The 23,765-nt window shown below is 41.9% G+C and overlaps 2 protein-coding genes across 2 annotated transcripts; one reads left to right on the top strand and one right to left on the bottom strand.

Annotated features, from left to right (window-relative positions):
- Positions 1-2,721: 2,721 nt before the first annotated feature.
- LOC118414615 (zinc finger protein 585B-like) lies at positions 2,722-7,241 on the top strand. The gene is made up of 2 exons (XM_035818784.1): positions 2,722-2,874; positions 4,185-7,241. Exon 2 carries the CDS (start codon positions 4,365-4,367, stop codon positions 7,239-7,241), a length of 2,877 nt encoding a protein of 958 aa, XP_035674677.1. The 5' UTR covers positions 2,722-2,874; positions 4,185-4,364.
- A 2,626-nt stretch (positions 7,242-9,867) lies between these two features.
- Positions 9,868-13,110, bottom strand: LOC118414625 (gastrula zinc finger protein XlCGF26.1-like). The gene is made up of 3 exons (XM_035818801.1): positions 12,902-13,110; positions 12,380-12,487; positions 9,868-11,921 (listed from the first exon to the last, which is right to left on the bottom strand). The coding sequence occupies exons 1-3, from the start codon at positions 13,086-13,088 to the stop codon at positions 10,444-10,446; spliced, it is 1,773 nt and encodes a 590-aa protein (XP_035674694.1). The 5' UTR covers positions 13,089-13,110; the 3' UTR covers positions 9,868-10,443.
- Between the last annotated feature and the right edge of the window lie 10,655 nt (positions 13,111-23,765).

The raw sequence follows: 23,765 nt of genomic DNA, 5'->3' as shown, positions 1-23,765 counted from the left end.
CCCTGGTCCCCAGAGCTAAGAGCCACGTGAATATTACCTGTAAGGTGCCCTACCTGGTCCACAGAGCTAAGAGTCACAGAAATATCACCTGTAAGGTGCCCTACCTGGTCCCCATAGCTAAGAGCCACACAAATATTACCTGTAAGGTGCCCTACCTGGTCCCCAGAGCTAAGAGCCACGCAAATATCACATGTAAGGTGCCCTACCTGGTCCCCAGAGCTAAGAGCCACGCAAATATCACCTGTAAGGTGCCCTACCTGGTCCCCAGAGCTAAGAGCCACGCGAATATCACCTGTAAGGTGCCCGACCTGGTCCCCAGAGCTAAGAGCCACGCAAATATCACCTGTAAGGTGCCCTACCTGGTCCCCAGAGCTAAGAGCCACGCGAATATCACCTGTAAGGTGCCCTACCTGGTCCCCAGAGCTAAGAGCCACGCGAATATCACCTGTAAGGTGCCCTCCCTGGTCCCCAGAGCTAAGAGCCACGTGAATATTACCTGTAAGGTGCCCTACCTGGTCCACAGAGCTAAGAGTCACAGAATATCACCTGTAAGGTGCCCTCCCTGGTCCCCAGAGCTAAGAGCCACCCAAATATCACCTGTAAGGTGCCCTACCTGGTCCCCAGAGCTAAGAGCCACCCAAATATCACCTGTAAGGTGCCCTACCTGGTCCCCAGAGCTAAGAGCCACGCAAATATCACCTGTAAGGTGCCCTACCTGGTCCCCAGAGCTAAGAGCCACGCAAATATTACCTGTAAGGGACCGTACGGCATTTAGCGAGGGGGGAGGGCCGGTCGCCAGGGGGGGGAGGGCCAAGCAAAAAAATATTTTGCCAGGGGGAGGGCCTAGCAATTTTTTTTTTACTTGGGGGGAGGGCCAAGCAAAAAAAAAAAGCTTGGTCTGCAAAATATGTCCCTTAAAATTCAAGAAACGGCGTTTCAGAGGGTCAAGATTTCAAAATTTTTCTGGACCTCTGCAAGCTGGGATCGCCCGAGGTTGGCGCTCGGGATACAGTAAAAATGCGAAAGGGAGGGGGCGGGGCTTATGCATGACGCCCTCGAAAACCTTCTTCACGTACAGAAATGTTATTAAACTCTAGATTAGTCTGCCAGCAAAATTTACCCCTGTCTTATTGCCCTCAAAATGTAAGAAATGGCGTTTCAGAGCTCGAGGGTAAATATTTGCAAATTTCCATGGATCCCTTTTGACGTGACCGGCCTCACGCCTTTGATGACCGACATCGTGATAATGTGTTTGGGGGGAATTTAATTTTGTATTTCTAAATTGAAATGCTATTAAAGTTAGCTTTGTTTGTCAGCAAAATATCTCCTCAAACTGAAGGAAATAGCTTTTAAGAGGGTCAAGATTTCAAAATTCTCCCGGACCTACCTTGCGATTCTTCGTGCCTTTGGCGCCGAACATGGTGTTCGGAACGTCGTTCTCAAAAACTTGAAACCCTCGTATTTTTTTTTCATAGAAATGTCATCTAACCAGCAAATTTTCCCGTAAAAAAGCAATGCAGGAAATCGTGGCAAAAAAAAGCGTGGCATTTCTAAAAGAACTCCTGCAAGTCTGCGGTCTCACGCCCGCCGGCGGCTAGAGAGAGGCGACCGGTCTTACCCCGCCGTGGGAAAATCAGCGTCACGCGTCGGCGCCCCCCTCCCCACTACAGTTTTGGAAGTCGAATCGTGCTGTCGTTTTGGTTTTCATTTTTTTCCCCGATTTACCGTAAGTTATTACCACCACAGAACCAAGAAAAAGTCCAAAATATATGTAAATTGAAAATAGTTTCCGTCAAGCCGCTCAGGCCCGCGCCCGCGAGCTTGCAATACGTAAATTTGGCGCAAATCTACTAGAAATCCAGGTACAAATGCTTTTTAGGTGTTGTTTTAATATCAAAACAATGAAATAGCTTCTATAAAGCAAATATTTATGCCTCTATGAAGCAGATATTTATCCCTCTATTTAGCAGATATTTTGAGCCATTCTGTTTTCCTTTTTTTTACTAGGGGTGAGAGATCTGCTTCTCGATGAAAATCATGAAAAAGTATGACGCAAAGCACATTTCCAAATGCGGGAGCGCAGTGTTTTATTGGCGTCTTGAATATTTTTTTCAAAGTTGATAGGAGGGGGGAGGGCCAAGCAAAAATATTTTGTCTTGGGGGGAGGGCCTAGCAAAAAAAAATTTACCTGGGGGGAGGGCCATGCAAAAATTTTTTGACCCGACCCTCTGGCGACCGGCCCTCCCCCCTCACTAAACGCCGTACGGTCCCTAAGGTGCCCTACCTGGTCCCCAGAGCTAAGAGCCACGCAAATATTACCTGTAAGGTGCCCTCCCTGGTCCGGAGAGCTAAGAGCCACAGAATTATCACCTGTAAGGTGCCCTTCCTGGTCCCCGGAGCTAAGAGCCACACGAATATTACCTGTAAGGTTCCCTACCTGGACCCCATAGCTAAGAGCCACACAAATATTACATTGATAGTCCCAGAAATACAATATTTCAGAACGAAACTTACCAAATCTCGGCATACATTACCAAAGCCGACAACAAAATGGCGAGACTGCAGTAATCCCGCATGTGTGGGGAGAATCGACCAATAGGATTCAACTATTTGGCTCATTTAAATAATAGTATCCCGGCTGCTATCCACGGCTGCTCTGTGGCTATCACGGCAGGAGTTACCTCCACACTGTCCTTTAAGGGTCAAAGGTCAAAACGCGTTGACCTTTCAGTGTGACCCCGGTAGGAGTGCCAGTCAGGCTGCGATGTGATCGCGTTTCTGTGGCATAAGGAGTGTTTTTCGTCGCGATAAAAAGCTGTAGGTGGCATCAACAATCTTTCAGGACGTTGGCAATTGGTTGTTCGTCAGATTTCGGTGAGTTACTGCCTGCGTTAACCGTATATGGCGGACCATGTATGTGGGGTATGTTGTTGTAGTAGGTGGGAGGGGGGCAGACTAAATATGTGTATTTTTCTTTTCAATACTAGACGAAATTATGTAGACTAACTGGACTAGTCTTTCGGACATGATACATTGTACATTCAGTTCTAGAATAAAATGTGAAGCAGGAAGAGGTTATATACCTGCATACCATCTTCAGTCGAGGGAGGAGTGGACTCCTGTAGTGGACTGATCTTGTCACTTCAGGTCATCGGCTATATTCGCCAAGAGTGTTGTCTTGCGTGCGTGTGTGTACGTTTGCGGAGAGCATAGCTTGAGCAAGATTTTTAACCTCCTTGGCTTGAGTAAATTAAATATCATCGATATCATGGATGTATCATGATGATATTTTTTATGTTGGTACAGTAGGGCTTGGTAACTTAGTAGGTTACAAAAGATTAGATTATGGACCGAAACTAAACTTATTTGCACTCATATGAAAATAGTGCATACTAGTAGTAGTAGTACCAAGGAGGTTGGTATTCGAGTAATGACGGACAAGTTTAAGTGATTGACCAGGTAGTAAACATGGGATTCTGCATGCTTTCTCTGCTGCTGGTGTGTCTGGCTAGTCTCTACCAGACTCCGGATGATCTGCGTGCTGTTCCCTGGCCGGTTATATTCCTCTGGCCGGCTTACTCCTCTATTTGTTCCATTTCTACGATTTTTCCAGCGATCCGGAGTCTGGTAGAGACTATGTCTAGCCACCTTGTCGTCTGCTATGCACCTGTCACCGCTGCAACCGTTGGAGTCTTGTCTCTTCCGTAGCACACATGTAAAATTTTGTCTGTATCAAACACGTGTGCACAGTATATGGAAACAATGTTGTTCCAAATGATTATTGCTGATACATGTACATTGCTTATGTATATGTATATCTGTACTAGTATTGTGCTGAACTTTTGTATCGTATTGGCCATATGCGGAATGTGAGTTACCAATGGCTGGTGAGAGTAGTCTCATTGGTCACAGAGATTTAGATGATGATGTATTATGACAAATAGTTCTATTTTTTTGCCATTTTATATCAACCCTTTGTATTTTCATTAAACCTCTCTTGTAATGTTATGGTAACTGAACATTTCAGATTGGCCATATTGCATCTAGGGGGGCATGCCAAAACTTCATATTTTCTTTTTCAATGAATGGTAAACCATTTGTTAAAAATGTTGCCTTTTTTCTTGTCTTGCACATTTTAGCTTTACCTGGATACCTTTATCAACATATTCATCTTTGTTTTACAGAATAAAAGATGAATCCGGATGACACTGACCCTACTACAGACATGTTGCAGCTAGAGTCTCACATCTGCAACCATGCAAAACCCTTAAGTTACAAACAACATGGCTTACAGTTAGGACAAGATTAAAAGTGAGCTTAGACAAGACAAGGTGGCCATAAGAATTGAACCCAGTCAAGACAAGATGTCAACCAAAAGTGAGTCCAGACAAGGCAGGGTGGCCAGCAACTGCAAGCCAAGTTGGGACAAGTTGGCCATTAAAATTGAACCCGGTCAAGACAATATGGCTTCCAACAGTGAGTCCAGTCAGGACAAGATTGCCACAAACTTTGAGTCCATTCAGGAAAAGATGGCTACAGACTTGGGACCCAGGCATGACAAGATGGCCAAATTGGCCATTAAAAATGAACTCAGTCTAGACAAAATGGCTGCCGACATTGGCTACAGAGCAAGTAGCAAGAGTGCAAAGGACATGTATGATATAGATCATACTGGAGAGAAACCCTCTTCCTTCAGTCAATGTGAGAGCAGGCCTAATGAAGAGAGTAATTTGGGCAGCCGCACCAAGACTGGGAAAGCAATCCTTGTGTGTGGGGAGTGCGGGTACAGGACAGACCATAAGGGCCACTTTGGCAGGCACGTCAAGACTCACACAGGTGAGAGACTCTTCGCCTGTGAAGAATGTGAGTACAGGTCGAACCAAAAGTACGCCTTACAAAGACACATGAAGACTCACGCATGTGAGAAACCGTCAATAACGTGCGGGATGTGTGGCTACAAGACATCCAGCAGAAGCCTGATGGTGAAACATATGAGAACCCACACAGAGGAGAAACCACACGTCTGCTTGGAGTGTGGGTACAGGGCCAGGTACAAGAGTGGACTCGCCGTCCACTTGAAAACCCACACAGGTGAGAAACCCTTCGTGTGCGTGGAATGCGACCACAGGACGGGCACCAAGGACGCACTGAAGAAGCACGTTTCTAGAGTCCACACCAGCGACAACATGCTGACGTGGAAGGTATGTGGCAATAGCTATCGGGCAAGCATCAACACACTCAGTCAGAACAAGATGGCAGTCAAGGGAAAGATGCATATGGCCACCAATTGCAACAGTGAGCCAAATCAAGACAAGATGGCCACCAACGGTGGGCCCAGTCAGGACAAGATGGCCACCTTCAGTGAGCTTAGTCAACAAAAGATGGTTGCCGACAGGGAGCCCAGTCAGAACAAAATGGCCACCAACAGTGAGCCCAGTCAGGACAAGATGTCCACCAACAGGGAGCCCTGTCAGGACAACATGTCTACCAACAGTGAGCCCAGTCAGGATAAGGTACATGTGAGAATTAGATCCTCCGGTTACAGTAGAACTCCCACCGGTGAAGACCCCTTCATGTGCGGAAAATGCGGGTTCAGGACATCCATAAGTGACGAACTGAGAAAGCATATGAAAACCCACACTGTTAATCGTACAAGCACGGTTCACAAACAACGCGACGTGCAAGGCGAGAGTGTAGCATTCGGTGATTTAAAATCCCAGTCTGCGGAAGAATGTTTCACGTGTGGAATTTGCGGGTTCCGGACACCTTTCAGTGGTGAAATGAAGAAACACGAGGTCACTCACACGAAACCGTTCATTTGCGGAGAGTGCGGGTACAGGGCAGGTCACCAAGCCAGGTTAGACGCACACATGAGAAAGCACACGGGTGAGAAGCGCTACGTGTGCAAGCAGTGTGGGTACAGGGCCAGCTGCAAGAGTCGCATGATACGACACCTCAATACTAAAACGCACAGAGCTGAGAAGTATTTTGTCTGTAAAGACTGTGACTATACAGCAGTTAGCAAGTACACGTTGGAGAAACATGTCTCCAAAGCGCACGCCTGCAAAAATATGCTGACAGGGAATCTTTGTGATGATATAGCAGTCAAAAAGGGCCATACAACCTGTCAGGACAAGATGGCCGCCAACAGTGAGCCCAGTCAGGATAAGGTGGCCGCCAACAGTGAGCCCAGTCAGGACAAGATGGCCACCAACAGTGAGCCCAGTACAACCAAGATGGCCACCGACAGTGAGCCCAGTCAGGACAGTATTGCCACCAACAGTGAACCCAGTACAGACAATGTCATGCTTCAATGCAGTCATCAGTTCTGCAAATTCACCACAACAGACCACCAGCATCTCGAATCCCACATATCCAAACATGCATCTCATCACAAGACTAATAAACCATTCAAATGTGATGAATGCAGCTACAGAACGTCTTCAAAGTACACACTTGAGAAACGTCTGAAAACTCACGATCACGCGGATGTTTTATCTCGGATAAGTGCTGACAAACCTTTTATGTGTGAGAAATGCAGTTACCGGACCTCACTGAAAAGCTCTCTGAGGAAGCACCTCTTGATCCACACCAAACCGTTCATATGCGGGGAGTGCGGCCACAGGGAGATCTCCAGGAGCAAGCTGGAGGCACACATGAGGATCCACACAGGAGAGAAACCCTTCTCCTGTGCGGAGTGTGGGTACAAGACGGCTTTCAGGGGCAACCTGGAGAAACACTTGAAGACCCACACTGGTGGGAAACCCTACACGTGTGAGGAGTGTGGCTACAGGACAACCATGAGGAGTATGATGACCAGGCACGCGAGGACTCACACAGGAGAGAAACCGCCTGACTGCGAGGTATGCGGGTACAGTGCAGTCGACAAGAACGACTTAGATCGGCACTTGAGAATCCACACGGGCGAGAAACCGTTCAAGTGCACAGAATGCGGCTACCAGGCAGCGCAGAGGAGTGCGTTAACCAACCACCTGCGGACCCACACAGGGGAGAGGCCATACGCCTGTCCTGAATGTGACTACAGGGCAGCCCAGAAGAGCGCATTGAGAAACCACATGGAGATCCACAGGGGTGGGATACTCTTCATGTGCACAGAGTGCGGCTTTAGGGCAGCCAACAAGAACACGATGGTCGCCCACATGAAGACCCACACTGGAGAGAAACCCTGCGCTTCCGGGGAATGTGAGGATACAGCAGCTCAGGAGAGTTCCAAAAAATAACCTACATGTATATGGAGACTCAGCACATAGAACAAACCATTTTGTGTGCAGAATGTGGATACACAGGATCTAAAAATCATGTATCTGAATGTACCTGTATAGCCGGTATAACTGCCCTTCTGCTTAATGCACGAGTTTCTGTATCTGTACATGTAGCCGGTAAATAACCACCCTTCAGCATAGCAAACCAGCTTTTTTATCTGTATAGCAAATATAAAATACGCAACTGGTAAAGCGAATCGGATACTGGCGGTCATACGTCGCAACCTACAGCACTGTCCTCCATGGGTCAAATCAACATGCTATAAGGCATTGGTACGCCCACACTTGGAGTACAGTGCAACAGTGTGGGACCCCCACACTATCAGTGGGGCCCAGGCACTAGAAAGAGTGCAACATAGAGCTGCGAGGGTGACCATCAACGATTATCGCAGAACCAGTAGTGTATCAGAAATGCTCAAGAGCCTACAGTGGCCACTCCTCGCTGACAGAAGGAGAGATGCACATCTAATCACTTTTTACAAAATTGTGAATGGTATCATTAACATACCTTTAACCCAGTGCCTTAAACCAGCCCAACGCAGAACCAAAGGAAGTCACATGTTTAAATATCAGTTAATCACAGCTAGAAGAGACTGCTTCAAATTTTCTTTTTTCCGTCACACGGTTGTCGAGTGGAACAGGCTGCCGGGGCACACTGCCCAGGCCCCGTCAGTCGAGGCCTTTAAGGCCGGTTTGGCTGCCTTGCCCTAAACAGCGGTGGAAGACGAAGCTGGGTAAAATCAGCTTCTGTGTCTGTATCTACATAGCCGGTATAACTGCCCTTCGGCAAAACACACTGGTCATCAGCTTCACTGGCATACAGATAGTATTGTGGAAAGATTGGTTGTACAATGTACTTCAGATTTCACAAACATAGAATTTTATACATGCATGGCAGAAGAGTACAACAAAACCTCAAGTTTCAAACAATGCCACCATATTGTTTGCTGATGACTTTGTATCTGCTGACCACTTCAAATTATATTTTTTTCATTATATTTTTGGCCAAATCTTAAAATGTACACCCTGCACCACCTACATGTCATATATAGTTGGTTTTGTGCACCTGTGACAGTACATCTCAGGTCATTACATGACCTTGTCCACCAAGATGGTTCTATGAAGATACTGTAAACAGACTCCCGTTTGTGTTTGGAACTCCACTTTTCCAATTTTGACAAGTGGTAATATTTTCAATATAAAGGCATATGGTGAAAAGTTTTACATGTGATAGACAAGTATGATGTACAATTGTGAAATATGATAACTTACAGCAGTAAACCTGTCTGCTCCACAAATGCACTAGGAAAATTTATGCGGTGGTTCTGCAGTGAAGTGGCCACCACGAAAACCGCGAATATAAAACCACCGTGAACATTTCTGTATTTACAGTATTGACCTTTTCCCTAGAGGCATGACCCGACACAATTAGAATATACAGGGAAATACAGTAGCTCATTTACTGACTGATGTGCATGGCAGAAGAAAAGCGGATCCTGCGAAAAGAACTCTGCAACAGACCTGAGTCAGCTTATACTCTCCAAGCAGAGTTTTTTTTAAACGTTTTCTTTAGTCGTTTTTATCGAGCTTTCCATTTTTTTTTATGTCTTGCTGTGTCAAAACCTAACTGGCGCACTTCAAGAAAAATGACAAAATAGAAAGCCAGATAAAAACAACTAAAAACCCGTTAAAAAAACAGCCGAAGCCTAACCTCTGCTTGGAGAGTAAGTCAGCTTACAGATGTGCCCTATGCGGCAGAGACTCGGCCAAAGTCTGCTGTCACTAGTATGTGTTTTTGTAAATAAAAGTTGAAATAAAAACTAAATACAGCACACTGTTTTCTTGGTAGCTTTACTGCACAAATACATTATACAGCATTGACATCATCATGAAACTTCATAACATGCATATGAACACTTGATGATAATTCTGTTACAATAGCCATTAGTGACTCCAGGCTCTGCCGCTACCAGCCCAAAGCTGCCTAGGCAGACCCGTGTAATGACTTGTCTCATAATCAATCAAGTCAAGTCAAAGTCAAGTCAGGTTTAACTTGCGCATAAAGTAACAATTACAAAACAGTATATTATTCTTCCGAAAATAATTTCTTCAGGTTGGTAGAATATAGGAGAATTCTTGTACACAACCAAAATTGGGACGAGGGGGGTTACAAACTTGCACACGTTTGGGATAATCTTCTCGTCGCAAAAGTGCCACCTACATCGGCTACATATAGCGACGACGAGAAGCAGAACTCCAGTCAGAAGCTCTGAGGAAGGTGTCTGATAGACACCAAAACGTAAGCAAGTAAGTTTAATTTTGGTTGTGTACAAGAATTCTCCTAATATCCTATATTATTCTTGTTTCTTAGGTCTGGCAGGTATGTTATAATTGGTATACAATCAGCATGGACCCATGAGTAGGGGTTTCATCCCATGGTTTGGCCTCGACTCAGACAAGTTGTAAGAGATTATTACATTTGTTATTTCATTTGGTGATGTAAAACCAGCAACATCATGTTTGAGTAGTAGCCTCCTTTGCAGACTTTTTTATTAATTCTATGGAAGGGGGAATGCCGGAAAAAGGGAGTTTGTCAAGGGAGTTTGCCAAGAGAGGTAGTTTGCCGTGGAAGGAGTTTCACCCCCCCCCTCCCTCTAGAAAATAAAAGCCAGCAATGCTCAATATCTGCGAAGGAGGCTAATGTATGAAGGCATACTTGGCTAAAACTGAACATAGGTGCAGCGAACCCACATTGTACTGGCTGCTTGAAAAAGCCTTATGCTTCACATCAACAGAGAATGACAAAAAAGCCAGCAGGTGTCCTAAATCATGTGTGGTGAGGTCAAAGTTGGTAGGTCATTCATCAGACTGCCGGGTCACGTACCATATACTCTCCAAGCAGAGGTTTGGCTGAGGCTGTTTTTTTAAACGAGTCTTTAGCCGTTTTTGTACCATTTTCTATCATGGTCGTGGACGTTGCTTTTGTTCTTTTTTGTTGGACCCAAAACGCATGAACATCTGCCAACATAATCTGTTCATTTTCCACTGATTTTTTAGGTCCATTTTTTTTCTGGACCAGTCCAACAAGAAAAAAAAATGGTTTCGTACCGTACACCATACCAGTACCGCACCTGTACCCACACCTAATGGCGCGGCATCATCAGAGTTTGTCTGCACAACAAGTCTGCATGTGCACCCCAATTTTGCTGGGGATGGTTGTCCAGTACCGGCGGCACTTCCCGCACATGATGGCCTCAGTGCCGCTTGCGTGAGTGCTCATGTGAGCATCAATGTCCTCCTGAGCGGTTGCCACAAACTCACAGTCCCCGCAGGTGAAATGCTTCACGTGTACCTTGACGTGTTCGTCCATGGAGTCCTCCTCGTCCGTACCAAAACCGCATTCGAGGCACCGGAAGGTCTTCTTGTGCTTGTTCGCGATGTGGATCTTCAGAGTGGACTTTGCCTTGGCCCGGTAGCTGCACTCCTGGCACGCGAAGGGTTTCTCGCCGGTGTGCTTACGCATGTGGATCTCAAGGCAGGGCCTGCTGAATGCCTTGTAGTCGCAGACTTTGCATCGCAGCGCTTTTTCAGATTCTTCCTTCTGATGGTTCCTCACATGCTTTTGGAGTTCTTCCTTTGAGTTCAACACGGCGTCGCACGTCTTGCACGCGTAGGTGTGGTCCTTAAGGTGCGTCCGCATCGCCCTCTTGCAGGTTGTGCTAAAACTGCAGTCCTCACACGACAGGGGCTCTTTGCTCTTGTTGGTCTTGAAGTGTAGCGTCAGCGAAGTCTTGAACGCCGTTTTGTAGTCGCACTGTCCGCAGGAGAATGGCTTCTCGCCTGTGTGAAGTCGTAGATGTGCGAGAAAGTTGTGTTTTCTTATGGTTTGGTAGCCGCACTTTTTACACACCAGAGGAGTCTTCTTTTCCACGTGAGTCCTCCTATGCTTGCTCATCACCACCTTGCAGGAGACAGTGTAACTGCACTTGTCGCACTTGAGTGGGCGATCGCCTGTGTGGGCCCTCATCTCAGTTTCAACCCACGTCTTGAAGCCGCACTCTTCACACACGAGCGCTTTCTCGTTATGAGTCCTCAAGTGGTTACGGAGTTCGTTATCATACTTCGCTTTGTACCCGCACTGCCAGCACACCAGTGTAGTCTCGTGAGTCTTCCTGTGTTCGCGCATCGCCACCTTACAAGAGATGCGGAAACAGCACTTTGCACACTCGAGCGGACGCTCGCCCGTGTGGGCCCTCATTTCGACTTCGACCCATGTCTTGAAGCCACATTCTTCGCACAAGAGCGCTTTTTCATAATGCGTCTTCAAGTGGTTGCGGAGTTCGTTTTCGTACTTTGCCACATACCCGCACTCCTTACAAAGAAACTTTTTTTCCAAGGGGCGAGCGTTCCGAGACCTTCTTCCTCCTTTCTTTGCCTCTCCACCCGCATGAGGCTTAAGACCCCCGCTTGTTGGTCTCTTGTAGTGAGTTTTCAAGTGGCCCTGAAGTTCCCTCCTGGACCGTGCCGTGAACCCACACTCCCCGCACCACAATGGTTTCTCCTGAGCCGTTTTTTTGCCTGTCTTGGACTCCCCAGACGTAGCAGGTCTCCCTCTTGCTTGGACTGCCACCGGTTCTTCTGTGGTATAAATAAATGAAATGAACTTCATCTCACGACAATTGTACAAGGTACAATGTAAGGGAACAATGATAAAACAATTTATACAATGATCACTCAGATCACTTCATTGTCACTGACAATAGATGGTGGATACCATGTGAAACGTCTGACCGTTTTCAAAATCATATCCATGCTTTTTGGCATATCTTATTACCTGGATGTCGAATCTTCATCGACATACATTATGACACTAGTCTCGTCTAAGGTCTGTGATTACAAGAATATGGACGTACATGCAAATGGCATAATGACATACTGTACAAGCTAAACGTTTGCGTCTGTTACAAGCTAAATGTTTCCGTTGGTCACAAAACATTCTTTTTAAGAGAGTGTTCCATAGTTTATATTACTTATAATTATGCATTTGCCTAAATACATGGATAAGGAGTCGGGACATGACATAAGTAGATATTCACCACCACACCACAGCGGTTTTTCCTCCGGGTAAAGGTTCGGAGCTGTACCGTTACCAGACTCTCCACCCATGGCCAGTCTTCCACCTGCTTGGACCACCACCTGTTCATCTACAAGATACAAGATAGAAGATTACTTTAATGGATATTGTAGTATGATGATGTAATAAGTGGCAGGGCTGTCTGCAGGACCCGTCCCTCCATCCTGGGACTGAAATTAGCTTGTCAAGTTGTTGGGACAGACAAAAAGTTCACCCATCCATCCCAAAAAATCAGAACTTCAGTACAGAAAATTGATGAAAATGTGTTTTCAAAAGATTGAAATGACAGTTTCTACAATGAAAATCAACAACATGGTCTCCCAAACAATGAGGCACAGAGACGAAAAAAAATGTAAAGCTGAAGACAGTCCTTATAGGCGGGTAGTAAGCGACCACCGCGAAAGTTTCTGTATTTACAGTACATTAGGATAAGAAGCAGATTACACTCCACACCTGTTGTGCCATCAGTGTACCCGTAACATACCCGTAACATCCATGAGACCATCGCCATCCCTGCACAGCAGCAGGTCCCCCAGCTTCTCCATGTGAGTGAACATGTGGAACTCCAGCTCCAGCCGGTCAGACGCGATGAACTCGCACAGAAGGCAGCTCGGTTTGGAGGTGACCTTCCTGCCGACTCTCCGGCTGTTGTGCTTTTCAACATGCTCCATTAATCCACTTCGGGAGACTGTGTTGTACCTGGGACAGGAAAAGGACATTCAAAATATATATTCAACTTCAAAATACTGTAAATGCAGAAATGTTCACGGTGGTTTTACGTTCGCAGTTTTCCTGAGACCACTTCACCCCAAAGACGCAAAGACAATTCATCCAATTTAAAATTTTTCCCATTATAATTTATAGTATGTGAGTGCAGTACATGATGCTACTGCGAACTACAATATGCAAACTACAATATCATAATGTGTAATCTATGTATATCATAATGAATTATCCTTTAATACCAAATTCTACATACCCGCAAATCCTGCAGGTGAACTGTTCCGGCTTGCTCCTCACGTGGCTCACCATGTGGGACTCTAGCGCCCCCTGGTGTGTGGAGGTAAAACTGCAGAGAGGGCAGCTGAGAAGAGACATCTGTGCGCTAGTTGGACCACTGAGAGCAGCTGCCATCTTCTGTACTATCTTATCTACACAGGAAGCAAAGATTGGAATATTACAAGGCCATGACAGGAAATATATGTAGTCTCTACAGACTATGCTGATAATCTCCCAGCAGATTCCCGGTGGAATAAGATACTGTAAATGTATTTAAGTTCGCGGGGATTTAATTTCGCGGTAGCGGGAAAAAGGACTTTTCGCGGTGGATTTAAGTTCGCGGGAACACCATAGACTGCAATCTAATATCATAATAGAAAAATTTTTGCAGTGGTTTTAAATTCGCGGTGAAGTGGTCACCGCGAAAACCGCAAACATTAATCCACCGCGAACATTTCTGCATTTACAGTAGTACCAAAGCTGACCAAGGAGTAAAGAGTATAGACGACTTTGTTATACCTCGTGTTAATGTTTTTTTTTATTCCATTGTGCTCCAATGATGTATATGTATGTGCTATTGTGTATTATGCTGAAATATTGAATAAAGTTTTTTTTTTATATTTAAAAAAAAAAAAAAAAAATAGACGACTGGCCAGAGGAGGTCATGATCAGCTGCCAGGTGACCGGCTGACTCCCTCAGGCCAGCTTTGAAACTATCTTATGGCACCTGGAATTTGCTTGGAGATTATACGCTGGCTATCAATAAGTACTGTAATTCCTTATTTTTTCACGGTTTTCACTGTGACGACTATAACGTGAATTTATCATTACTGATAACAAATAAATCACAGCCTTTTTTAATGCGCACTTGTCCCGACAGTGAACATTAAGTTCCAAGAACAAGTTAAATTTTCTCAGACCGTGAAAATTTGGTACTGTGAAGACAAAGTGAATTACAGTATTATAGGGAGAATAATTTGTCAGGGGAGTATTGCTACCAGAGCGATTGGGCGGCCGCCTGAGGGGGAATGCTAATAACCTTAGGATATAGTTGACTCCCCTGGCCAATTTCCCAATTTTTTTGGTCAGATTCTATGATCTCTGTACCCCCGTCGGAAGGCCTGTTGGAAGCTAAAATATATAATGACAGACAAGTCGAACTATTTTCAAATAGGCTGGGTACCAATCATCCTCCATAGTAACTGCTGACTCAATCTTTTTGCTTGCTAACAGTGGTCAAATGGCTGATCAGGCCAAGTCCAAACAATTCAATCCAATAGGATGGGTCCTTTTAACCCCAGCACCAACAATTGTCAATTGTACTGGTCCGGTTTGACAAATAATGGATCAATTTATCCTGATCTTGAAAATATATCGAGTGAAATAAGCCATAATTGCAGATATTGCCATACAAATTATTATTTATATCCCACATTATCGGTTAATAATAACAGGATAAAAGAAGTACTCCTTGATTGGATTAAGCAGTATCATGTCAGTGGGTTTGACAGACGACTAGTAATCCAACATGACGCAAATGACGTCAAAACAAATTCATGAAAAAAGCCTGATCATGACTTGTATACCCCTCTCTCCCATTTCTACGAAAGTAATTGTAAACTATCTAGCATATGGATTGAATACCAGAGGGTTTAAGACACATTTACAACACCATCAAGACACCTTTCTCACGCGGCGGCCATGATAGATCTAAAACGAGTTCAATGTGGCAAACAAAAAAAGGCTGTCCATCATAATTAGCAGTTCGACCAATGGTAGCCTGCCAATTAGGAAATTGACCAATAAGTGAATGGCTACAAATTCGTTAAAAATTTGCATTATTATGTTTTTATTTTGCATCTCTTAATGGACTATGGGGTCGGTCTACACTACTCTAAATTGCTACATTTTTCGGTGCATAATACTTCTTGTAATATTTATTATTCCATCTTATATCATGAAAATTTGTGTGATTTGGGGAAAAACTAAATGGGACCTGATTTTAGAAATAAGTTTTGACTGTTTGCCTCATTGACCTCTTCTTGGATCTATCATGGCCGCCGCGTGAGAAAGGTGTATCCCACGGGAAAGGCTCTCGACAATAAATGAAGAGTTCAACAACTTGTAAATATCATAATTTTCGTATAAGCAAGGAGCTTTTAAAAGCTCCTTGGTATAAGCAAGCAAGCTATGGCTGATAAAAGCTCCTTGGTATAAGCAAGCAAGCTATGGCGCCCCCCTCCCCCCAACCTTATAAAATATGAACTTGACTTCTGCCATTATTATGATGTTTGTGCTCCATCTGACCTCTTCATCTTTGCTCACGAGAAGTCTACGGAACGTTCTGTATACTTACCTTGGCACTGAGTGGTCAAAAATTGCAAGAAAACGCTATAACGTCAGCCAAAACAGGCGCGTAGCGCGGATGAGAGAACCGGTAGGTCACCAGTTCTCGGTCAAAGGTTAGAGGTAACATTTACTCCTGATTACCATGTACTCCTCGCAGTCGAACCGCAGATCACGCATTGTGACTAAAGGAAGAGCCGATAGAGTCCTCCTTTTTTTCGTAGACAGAAAGCACGTGCGATATACATCCACGAAATATTGTTTTCTTCAGTCAGAAAATATTTTTGACGTTTTTTGGAAGAGTTGCAATTGTTATATTGCAATCCATACATAGTATGGATGCAATATATTGTTATATTGCAATCCATACATAGTATGGGATTGCAATATATTGCTTTTCCTTTGTTTCTTCTCCTGTCAAATCTTTAAATGGATTCTCCTTTTTCATTTTTTGGCCAAATGAGCTGAAATTTGGCAGGGTGGTAGAAATAGCAAATACCCCCAGACGTTTTTTTCACTTTCTTCATAGAGGCCTTAGAAATTATGATATTTAGGGTTTTTGGTCATTTTTAGACAAAATATGTGTATTTTGGGCCCCTGTGCCCTGGTATTACAAGCTAATGACCTGAAATTTGGTACAGAGGTGCATTGGACATATGAGCACAGAAAACCATCAACGCTTTCTTCATAGATCTCTTCAAAAATGAGTTATTTTAGGGGTTTTGGCCATTTTTGACTAAAAATGTATATTTTTGGCTCCTATGCCCTTGTATTAAAACCAAATGACCTGAAATTTGGTACATGGGTGCGTTTGACATATGACCACAGAACCCCATCAACGCTTCATTCATTGTTTACTCCAAAAATGAGTTATTTTTTTAGGGTTTTTGGCCATTTTTGACTAAAAATGTATATTTTTTGCTCCTATGCCCTTGTATAGAAACCAAATGACCTGAAATTTGGTACAGAGGTGCATTGAACAATGCTCACAGGACCCCATCGACACTTTCTTCATAGATCACTTCAAAAATTAGTTATTTTAAGGTTTTCAGCCATTTTTGACTAAAAAATGTATATTTTGGCTTCTTTGCCCTTGTATGTAAACCAAATGACCTGAAATTTGATACAAAGGTAAATTGGACATATGACAACAGGACCCCATCAACACTTTCTTCATAGAGCACTTATAAAATGAGTTATTTTGGGATTGTTAGTCATTTTTGACTAAAAATGTATATTTTTGGCTTCTATTCCCTTGTATGTAAACCAAATCACCTGAAATTTGGTAGAAAGGTAAATTGGACAAGTGCCCACAGTACTTCATTTTCCCTTTGAGCAAACATTATTTCAAATTGTTGAATTTTGGGATTTTCTCAAGGATGAAGATGGATTGCAATATGCTGTATTTGCTCCTAAGCAAATGTCGGCCTTTCTAGTTATATTGCAATCCATACATAGTATGGGATTGCAATATATTGTTTTTCCTTTCGTTCTCCTCCTGTCAAATCTTCAAATGGATTCAACTTTTTCATTTTTGGGCCAAATGAGCTGAAATTTGGCAGGGTGGTAGAAGTAGCAAATACCCCCAGGTTTTTTTTTCACTTTCCTGATAGAGGCCTTAGAATTTATGATATTTAGGGTTTTTGGTCATTTTTAGACAAAATATGTTTATTTTGGGCCCCTGTGCCCTGGTATTACAAGCTAATGACCTGAAATTTGGTACAGATGTGCATTAAACATGTGAGCACAGAAAACCATCAGCACTTTCTTCATAGATCACTTCAAAAATTAGTTATTTTAGGGTTTTTGGCCATTTTTGACTAAAAATGTATATTTTTGGCTCCTGTGCCCTTGTATTAAAACCAAATGACCTGAAATTTGGTGCATAGGTGCGTTTGACATATGACCACAGAACACCATCATCGCTATGTTCATTGTTTACTCCAAAAATGAGTTATTTTAGGGTTTTTGGCCATTTTTGACTAAAAATGTATATTTTTTGCTCCTATGCCCTTGTATGAAAACCAAATGACCTGAAATTTGGTACAGAGGTGCATTGAACATATGCTCACAGGACCCCATTGACACTTTCTTCATAGATCACTTCAACAATTAGTTATTTTGGGGTTTTCAGTCATTTTTGACTAAAAATGTATATTTTTGGCTTCTATGGCCTTGTATGTAAACCAAATGACCTGAAAGTTGGTACAAAGGTAAATTGGACATATGACAACAGGACCCCATCAACACTTTCTTCATAGAGCACTTATAAATTGAATTATTTTGGGATTTTTAGCCATTTTTAACTAAAAAATGTATATTTTTGGCTCCTATGCCCTTATATTGAAACCAAATGACCTAAAATTCGGCATGAAGGTGTGTAGGACAAGTGCCCACAGTACTTCATTTTTCCTTTGAGCAAACATTACTTCAAATTATTGAATTTTGGGATTTTTTCAAGGATGAAGATGGATTGCAATATGCTGTATTTGCTCCTAAGCAAATGTCGGCCTTTCTAGTTATATTGCAATCCCCATTCATAGTATGGGATTGCAATATATTGTTTTTCCTTTCGTTCTCCTCCTGTCAAATCTTCAAATGGATTCAACTTTTTCATTTTTGGGCCAAATGAGCTGAAATTTGGCAGGGTGGTAGAAGTAGCAAATACCCCCAGGCGTTTTTTTCACTTTCTTGATAGAGGCCTTAGAATTTATGATATTTAGGGTTTTTGGTCATTTTTAGACAAAATATGTATATTATGGGCCCCTGTGCCCTGGTATTACAAGCTAATAATCTGAAATTCGGTACAGAGGTGCATTGGACATATGAGCACAGAAAAACATCAACACTATCTTCCTAGATCACTTTAAAAATGAGTTATTTTAGGGTTTTGGGCCATTTTTGACTAAAAATGTATATTTTTGGCTCCTATGCCCTTGTATGAAGGCTAAATGAACTGACATTTGGTATATAGGTGCATTGGATATATGAGCATAGGGCTCCATCAACACTTTCTTCATAGATCACTTCAAAAATGAGTTATTTTGGTTTTTTTGGCCATTTTTGACAAAAAATGTATATTTTTGGCTCCTATACCCTTATATGAAACCCAATTGACCTGAAATTCGGTACATAGGTGCGCTTGACATATGACCACAAAACCCCATCAATGCTTTATACATTGTTTCCTCCAAAAATGAGTTATTGTAGGGTTTTTGGCCATTTTTGACTAAAAATGTATATTTTTTGCTACATCCTTCCGAGCGGATCAAACCATTCCGGCCAAAATAGGGGTAGGGAATCTCCCGAGCAGCCCTCGTAACCCCTGCTTCGTCTATTGGGTCAGATAGTCCTCACTCATAGTGAGCAATTGGGCTGGTCTCAATCATGATGTTTCTGACCTAGGGCGAAGAGTTGCTGTTACAGTTACAATCATGTAACCCGTAACCTTGAGTGGCCTTCAGGCCTTGTTACGTGGTGACCATTGAGTAAAAAAAAAAAAAAAAAAAAAAAACTATGCCCTTGTATAGAAACCAAATGACCTGAAATTTGGTACAGAGGTGCATTGAACATATACTCACAGGACCCCATTGACACTTTCTTCATAGATCACTTATAAAATTAGTTATTTTGGGGTTTTTAGTCATTTTTGACTAAAAATGTATATTTTTGGCTTCTATGCCCTTGTATGTAAACCAAATGACCTGAAATTTGGTACAAAGGTAAATTGGACATATGACAACAGGACCCCATCAACACTTTCTTCATAGAGCACTTATAAAATGAGTTATTTTGGGATTTTTAGCCATTTTTAATTAAAAAATGTATATTCTTGGCTCCTGTGCCCTTATATAAACCAAATGACCTAAAATTCGGCATGAACGATGAAGGTGTGTAGGACAAGTGCCCACAGTACTTCATTTTCCCTTTGAGCAAACATTACTTCAAATTATTGAATTTTGGGATTTTTTCAAGGATGAAGATGGATTGCAATATGCTGTATTTGCTCCTAAGCAAATGTCGGCCTTTCTAGTTATATTGCAATCCATACATAGTATGGGATTGCAATATATTGTTATATTGCAATCCATACATAGTATGGGATTGCAATATATTGTTTTTTCTGAAATTCTCCTGTCAAAATTTTCAACTGGGATTAATTTTTTCATTTTTTGGCCAAATGAGCTGAAATTTGGCAGGGTGGTAGAAATAGCAAATACCCCCAGACGTTTTTTTCACTAATATATTGTTTTTTCTGAAATTCTCCTGTCAAAATTTTCAACTGGGATTAATTTTTTCATTTTTTGGCCAAATGAGCTGAAATTTGGCAGGGTGGTAGAAATAGCAAATACCCCCAGACGTTTTTTTCACTTTCTTGATAGAGGCCTTAGAAATTATGATATTTAGGGTTTTTGGTCATTTTTAGACAAAATATGTATATTTTGGGCCCCTGTGCCCTGGTATTACAAGCTAATGACCTGAAATTTGGTACAGAGGTGCATTAGACATATGAGCACAGAAAACCATCAACACTTTTTTCATAGATCACGTCAAAAATTAGTTATTTTAGGGTTTTTGGCCATTTTTGACTAAAAATGTATATTGTTGGCTCCTATGCCCTTGTATTAAAACCAAATGACCTGAAATTTGGTACATAGGTGCGTTTGACATATGACCACAGAACCTCATCAATGCTATGTTCATTGTTTACTCCAAAAATGAGTTATTTTAGGGGTTTTGGCCATTTTTGACTAAAAATGTATATTTTTTGCTCCTATGCCCTTGTATAGAAACCAAATGACCTGAAATTTGGTACAGAGGTGCATTGAACATATGCTCACAGGACCCAATTGACAATTTCTTCATAGATCACTTCAAAAATGAGTTATTTTGGGGTTTTCAGTCATTTTGACTAAAAATGTATATTTTTGGCTTCTATGCCCTTGTATGTAAACCAAATGACCTGAAATTTGGTACAAAGGGAAATTGGGCATATGACAACAGGACCCCATCAACACTTTCTTCATAGAGCACTTATAAAATGAGTTATTTTGGGATTTTTAGCCATTTTTAACTAAAAAATGTATATTTTTGGCTCCTATGCCCTTATATTGAAACCAAATGACCTAAAATTCGGCATGAAGGTGTGTAGGACAAGTGCCCACAGTACTTCATTTTCCCTTTGAGCAAACATTATTTCAAATTGTTGAATTTGGAGATTTTTTCAAGGATGAAGATGGATTGCAATATGCTGTATTTGCTCCTAAGCAAATGTCGGCCTTTCTAGTTTTTCCTTTGTCTCTTCTTCTCCTGTCAAATCTTCAAATCCCTTCTACTTTTTCATTTTTTGGCCAAATGAGCTGAAATTTGGCATGGAGGTAGAGATAGCAAATACCCCCAGACGTTTTTTTCACTTTTTTGATAGAGGCCTTAGAATTTATGATATTTAGGGTTTTTGGTCATTTTTAGACAAAATATGTATATTTTGGGTCCCTGTGCCCTGGTATTACAAGCTAATGACATGAAATTTGGTACAGAGGTGCATTGGACATATGAGCATAGAAAACCATCAAAACTTTCTTCGTAGATTACTTCAAAAATGAGTTATTTTAGGTTTTTGGCCATTTTTGACTAAAAATGTCTATTTTTGGCTCCTATGCCCTTGTATTAAAACTAAATGACCTGAAAGTTGGGACATAGGTGCATTTGACATATGACCACAGAACCCCATCAATGCTTTTTTCATTGTTTACTCCAAAAATGAGTTACTTTAGGGTTTTTGGCCATTTTTGACTAAATATGTATATTGTTGGCTCCTATGCCCTTGTATAGAAACCAAATGACCTGAAAGTTGGTACATAGGTGCGTTTCACATATGACCACAGAACCCCATCAACGCTTTTTTCATTGTTTACTCCAAAAATAAGTTATTTTAGGTTTTTTGGCCATTTTTGACTAAAAATGTATATTTATTGCTCCTATGCCCTTGTATAGAAACCAAATGACCTGAAATTTGGTACAGAGGTGCATTGAACATATGCTCACAGGACCCCATTGACACTTTCTTCATAGATCACTTCAGAAATTAGTTATTTGGGGGTTTTCAGTCATTTTTGACTAAAAATGTATATTTTTGGCTTCTATGCCCTTGTATGTAAACCAAATGACCTGAAATTTGGTACAAAGGTAAATTGGACATATGACAACAGGGCCCCAACAACACTTTCTTCATAGAGCACTTATGAAATGAGTTATTTTGGGATTTTTAGCCATTTTTAACTAAAAAATGTATATTTTTGGCTCCTATGCCCTTATATTGAAACCAAATGACCTAAAATTCGGCATGAAGGTGTGTAGGACAAGTGCCCACAGTACTTCCTTTTCCCTTTGAGCAAACATTACTTCAAAGTTGTTGAATTTTGGGATTTTTTCAAGGATGAAGATGGATTGCAATATGCTGTATTTGCTCCTAAGCAAATGTCGGCCTTTCTAGTTTTTTTTTTGTCTCTCCTCCTGTCAAATCTTCAAATTGGAATAACTTTTTTATTTTTCGACCAAATGACCTGAAATTTGGCATGGGCATAGAGGTGGCAAAAACCCCCAGACGTTTTTTTCACTTTCTTGATAGAGGCCTTAGAATTTATGATATTTAGGGTTTTTGGTCATTTTTAGACAAAATATGTATATTTTGGGCCCCTGTGCCCTGGTATTACAAGCTAACGACCTGAAATTTGGTACAGAGGTGCATTGGACATATGAGCACAGAAAACCATTAACACCTTCTTCATAGATCACTTCAAAAATTAGTTATTTTAGGGTTTTTGGCCATTTTTGACTAAAATGTATATTTTTGGCTCCTATAACCTTGTATAGAATTCAGATGACCTGAAATTTGGTACATAGGTGCATTGGACGTATAGGCACAGGATCCCATCAACACTTTCTTCACTGACCACTTCAAAAATTAGTTATTTTGGAGTTTTTGGCCATTTTTGACTAAAAATGTTTATTTTTGGCTCCTATGCCCTTGTATAGAAACCTGATGACCTGAAATTCGGCATGAAGGTGTGAGGCATGTGCCCACAGTACTTAATTTTCACATTGGGGATACATTACTTTAAATTGTTGAATTTTGGGATTTTTGCCATTTTTAGACTAAAAATGTTAATTTTTGGCTCCTGTGCCTATGCATGTAAACCAAATGGTCTGAAATTTGGTATAAAGGTGCGTACTGTATGTGGCCACAGGGCTCTATTCACACCTATGGTGTACATCAATTAAAAATTGTGAAATTTGGGATTTTTTGCCGTTATTGACCAAAAATGTACATTTTTGCTTCCTGTGTCATGAGAAAGCCAACTGATCTGGAATTTGGTATTAGGGTAGCTTTAGCACTATAAATGGGAAATGGGCCACATAGACTGGTCCATTTTGCATAGATAGGGGTGTTCTGGAAGAGTCCATTATTGTATGAAGATGGATTGCAATATGCTGTATTTGCTCCCAAGCAAATGTCGGCCTTTCTAGTTATATTGCAATCCATACATAGTATGGGATTGCAATATATTGTTTTTCCTTTCGTTCTCCTCCTGTCAAATCTTCAAATGGATTCAACTTTTTCATTTTTGGGCCAAATGAGCTGAAATTAGGCAAGGGTGGTAGAAGTAGCAAATACCCCCAGGCGTTTTTTTCACTTTCAGGATAGAGGCCTTAGAATTTATGATATTTAGGGTTTTTGGTCATTTTTAGACAAAATATGTATATTTTGGGCCCCTGTGCCCTGGTATTACAAGCTAATGACCTGAAATTTGGTACAGATGTGCATTAAACATGTGAGCACAGAAAACCATCAACACTTTCTTCATAGATTGCTTAAAAAATGAGTTATTTTAGGGTTTTTGGCCATTTCTGACTAAAAATGTATATTTTTGGCTCCTATGCCCTTGTATTAAAAGCAAATGACATGACATTTGGTACATAGGTGCGTTTGACCATATGACCAC

This window comes from Branchiostoma floridae, chromosome 4 (genome assembly GCF_000003815.2).
Source record: "Branchiostoma floridae strain S238N-H82 chromosome 4, Bfl_VNyyK, whole genome shotgun sequence".
In the NCBI taxonomy this organism is placed as follows: Eukaryota; Metazoa; Chordata; class Leptocardii; order Amphioxiformes; family Branchiostomatidae; genus Branchiostoma; species Branchiostoma floridae.
The sequence above is the reverse complement of the archived record's forward strand: the minus strand, read 5'-3'. Positions and strand labels throughout refer to the sequence as shown.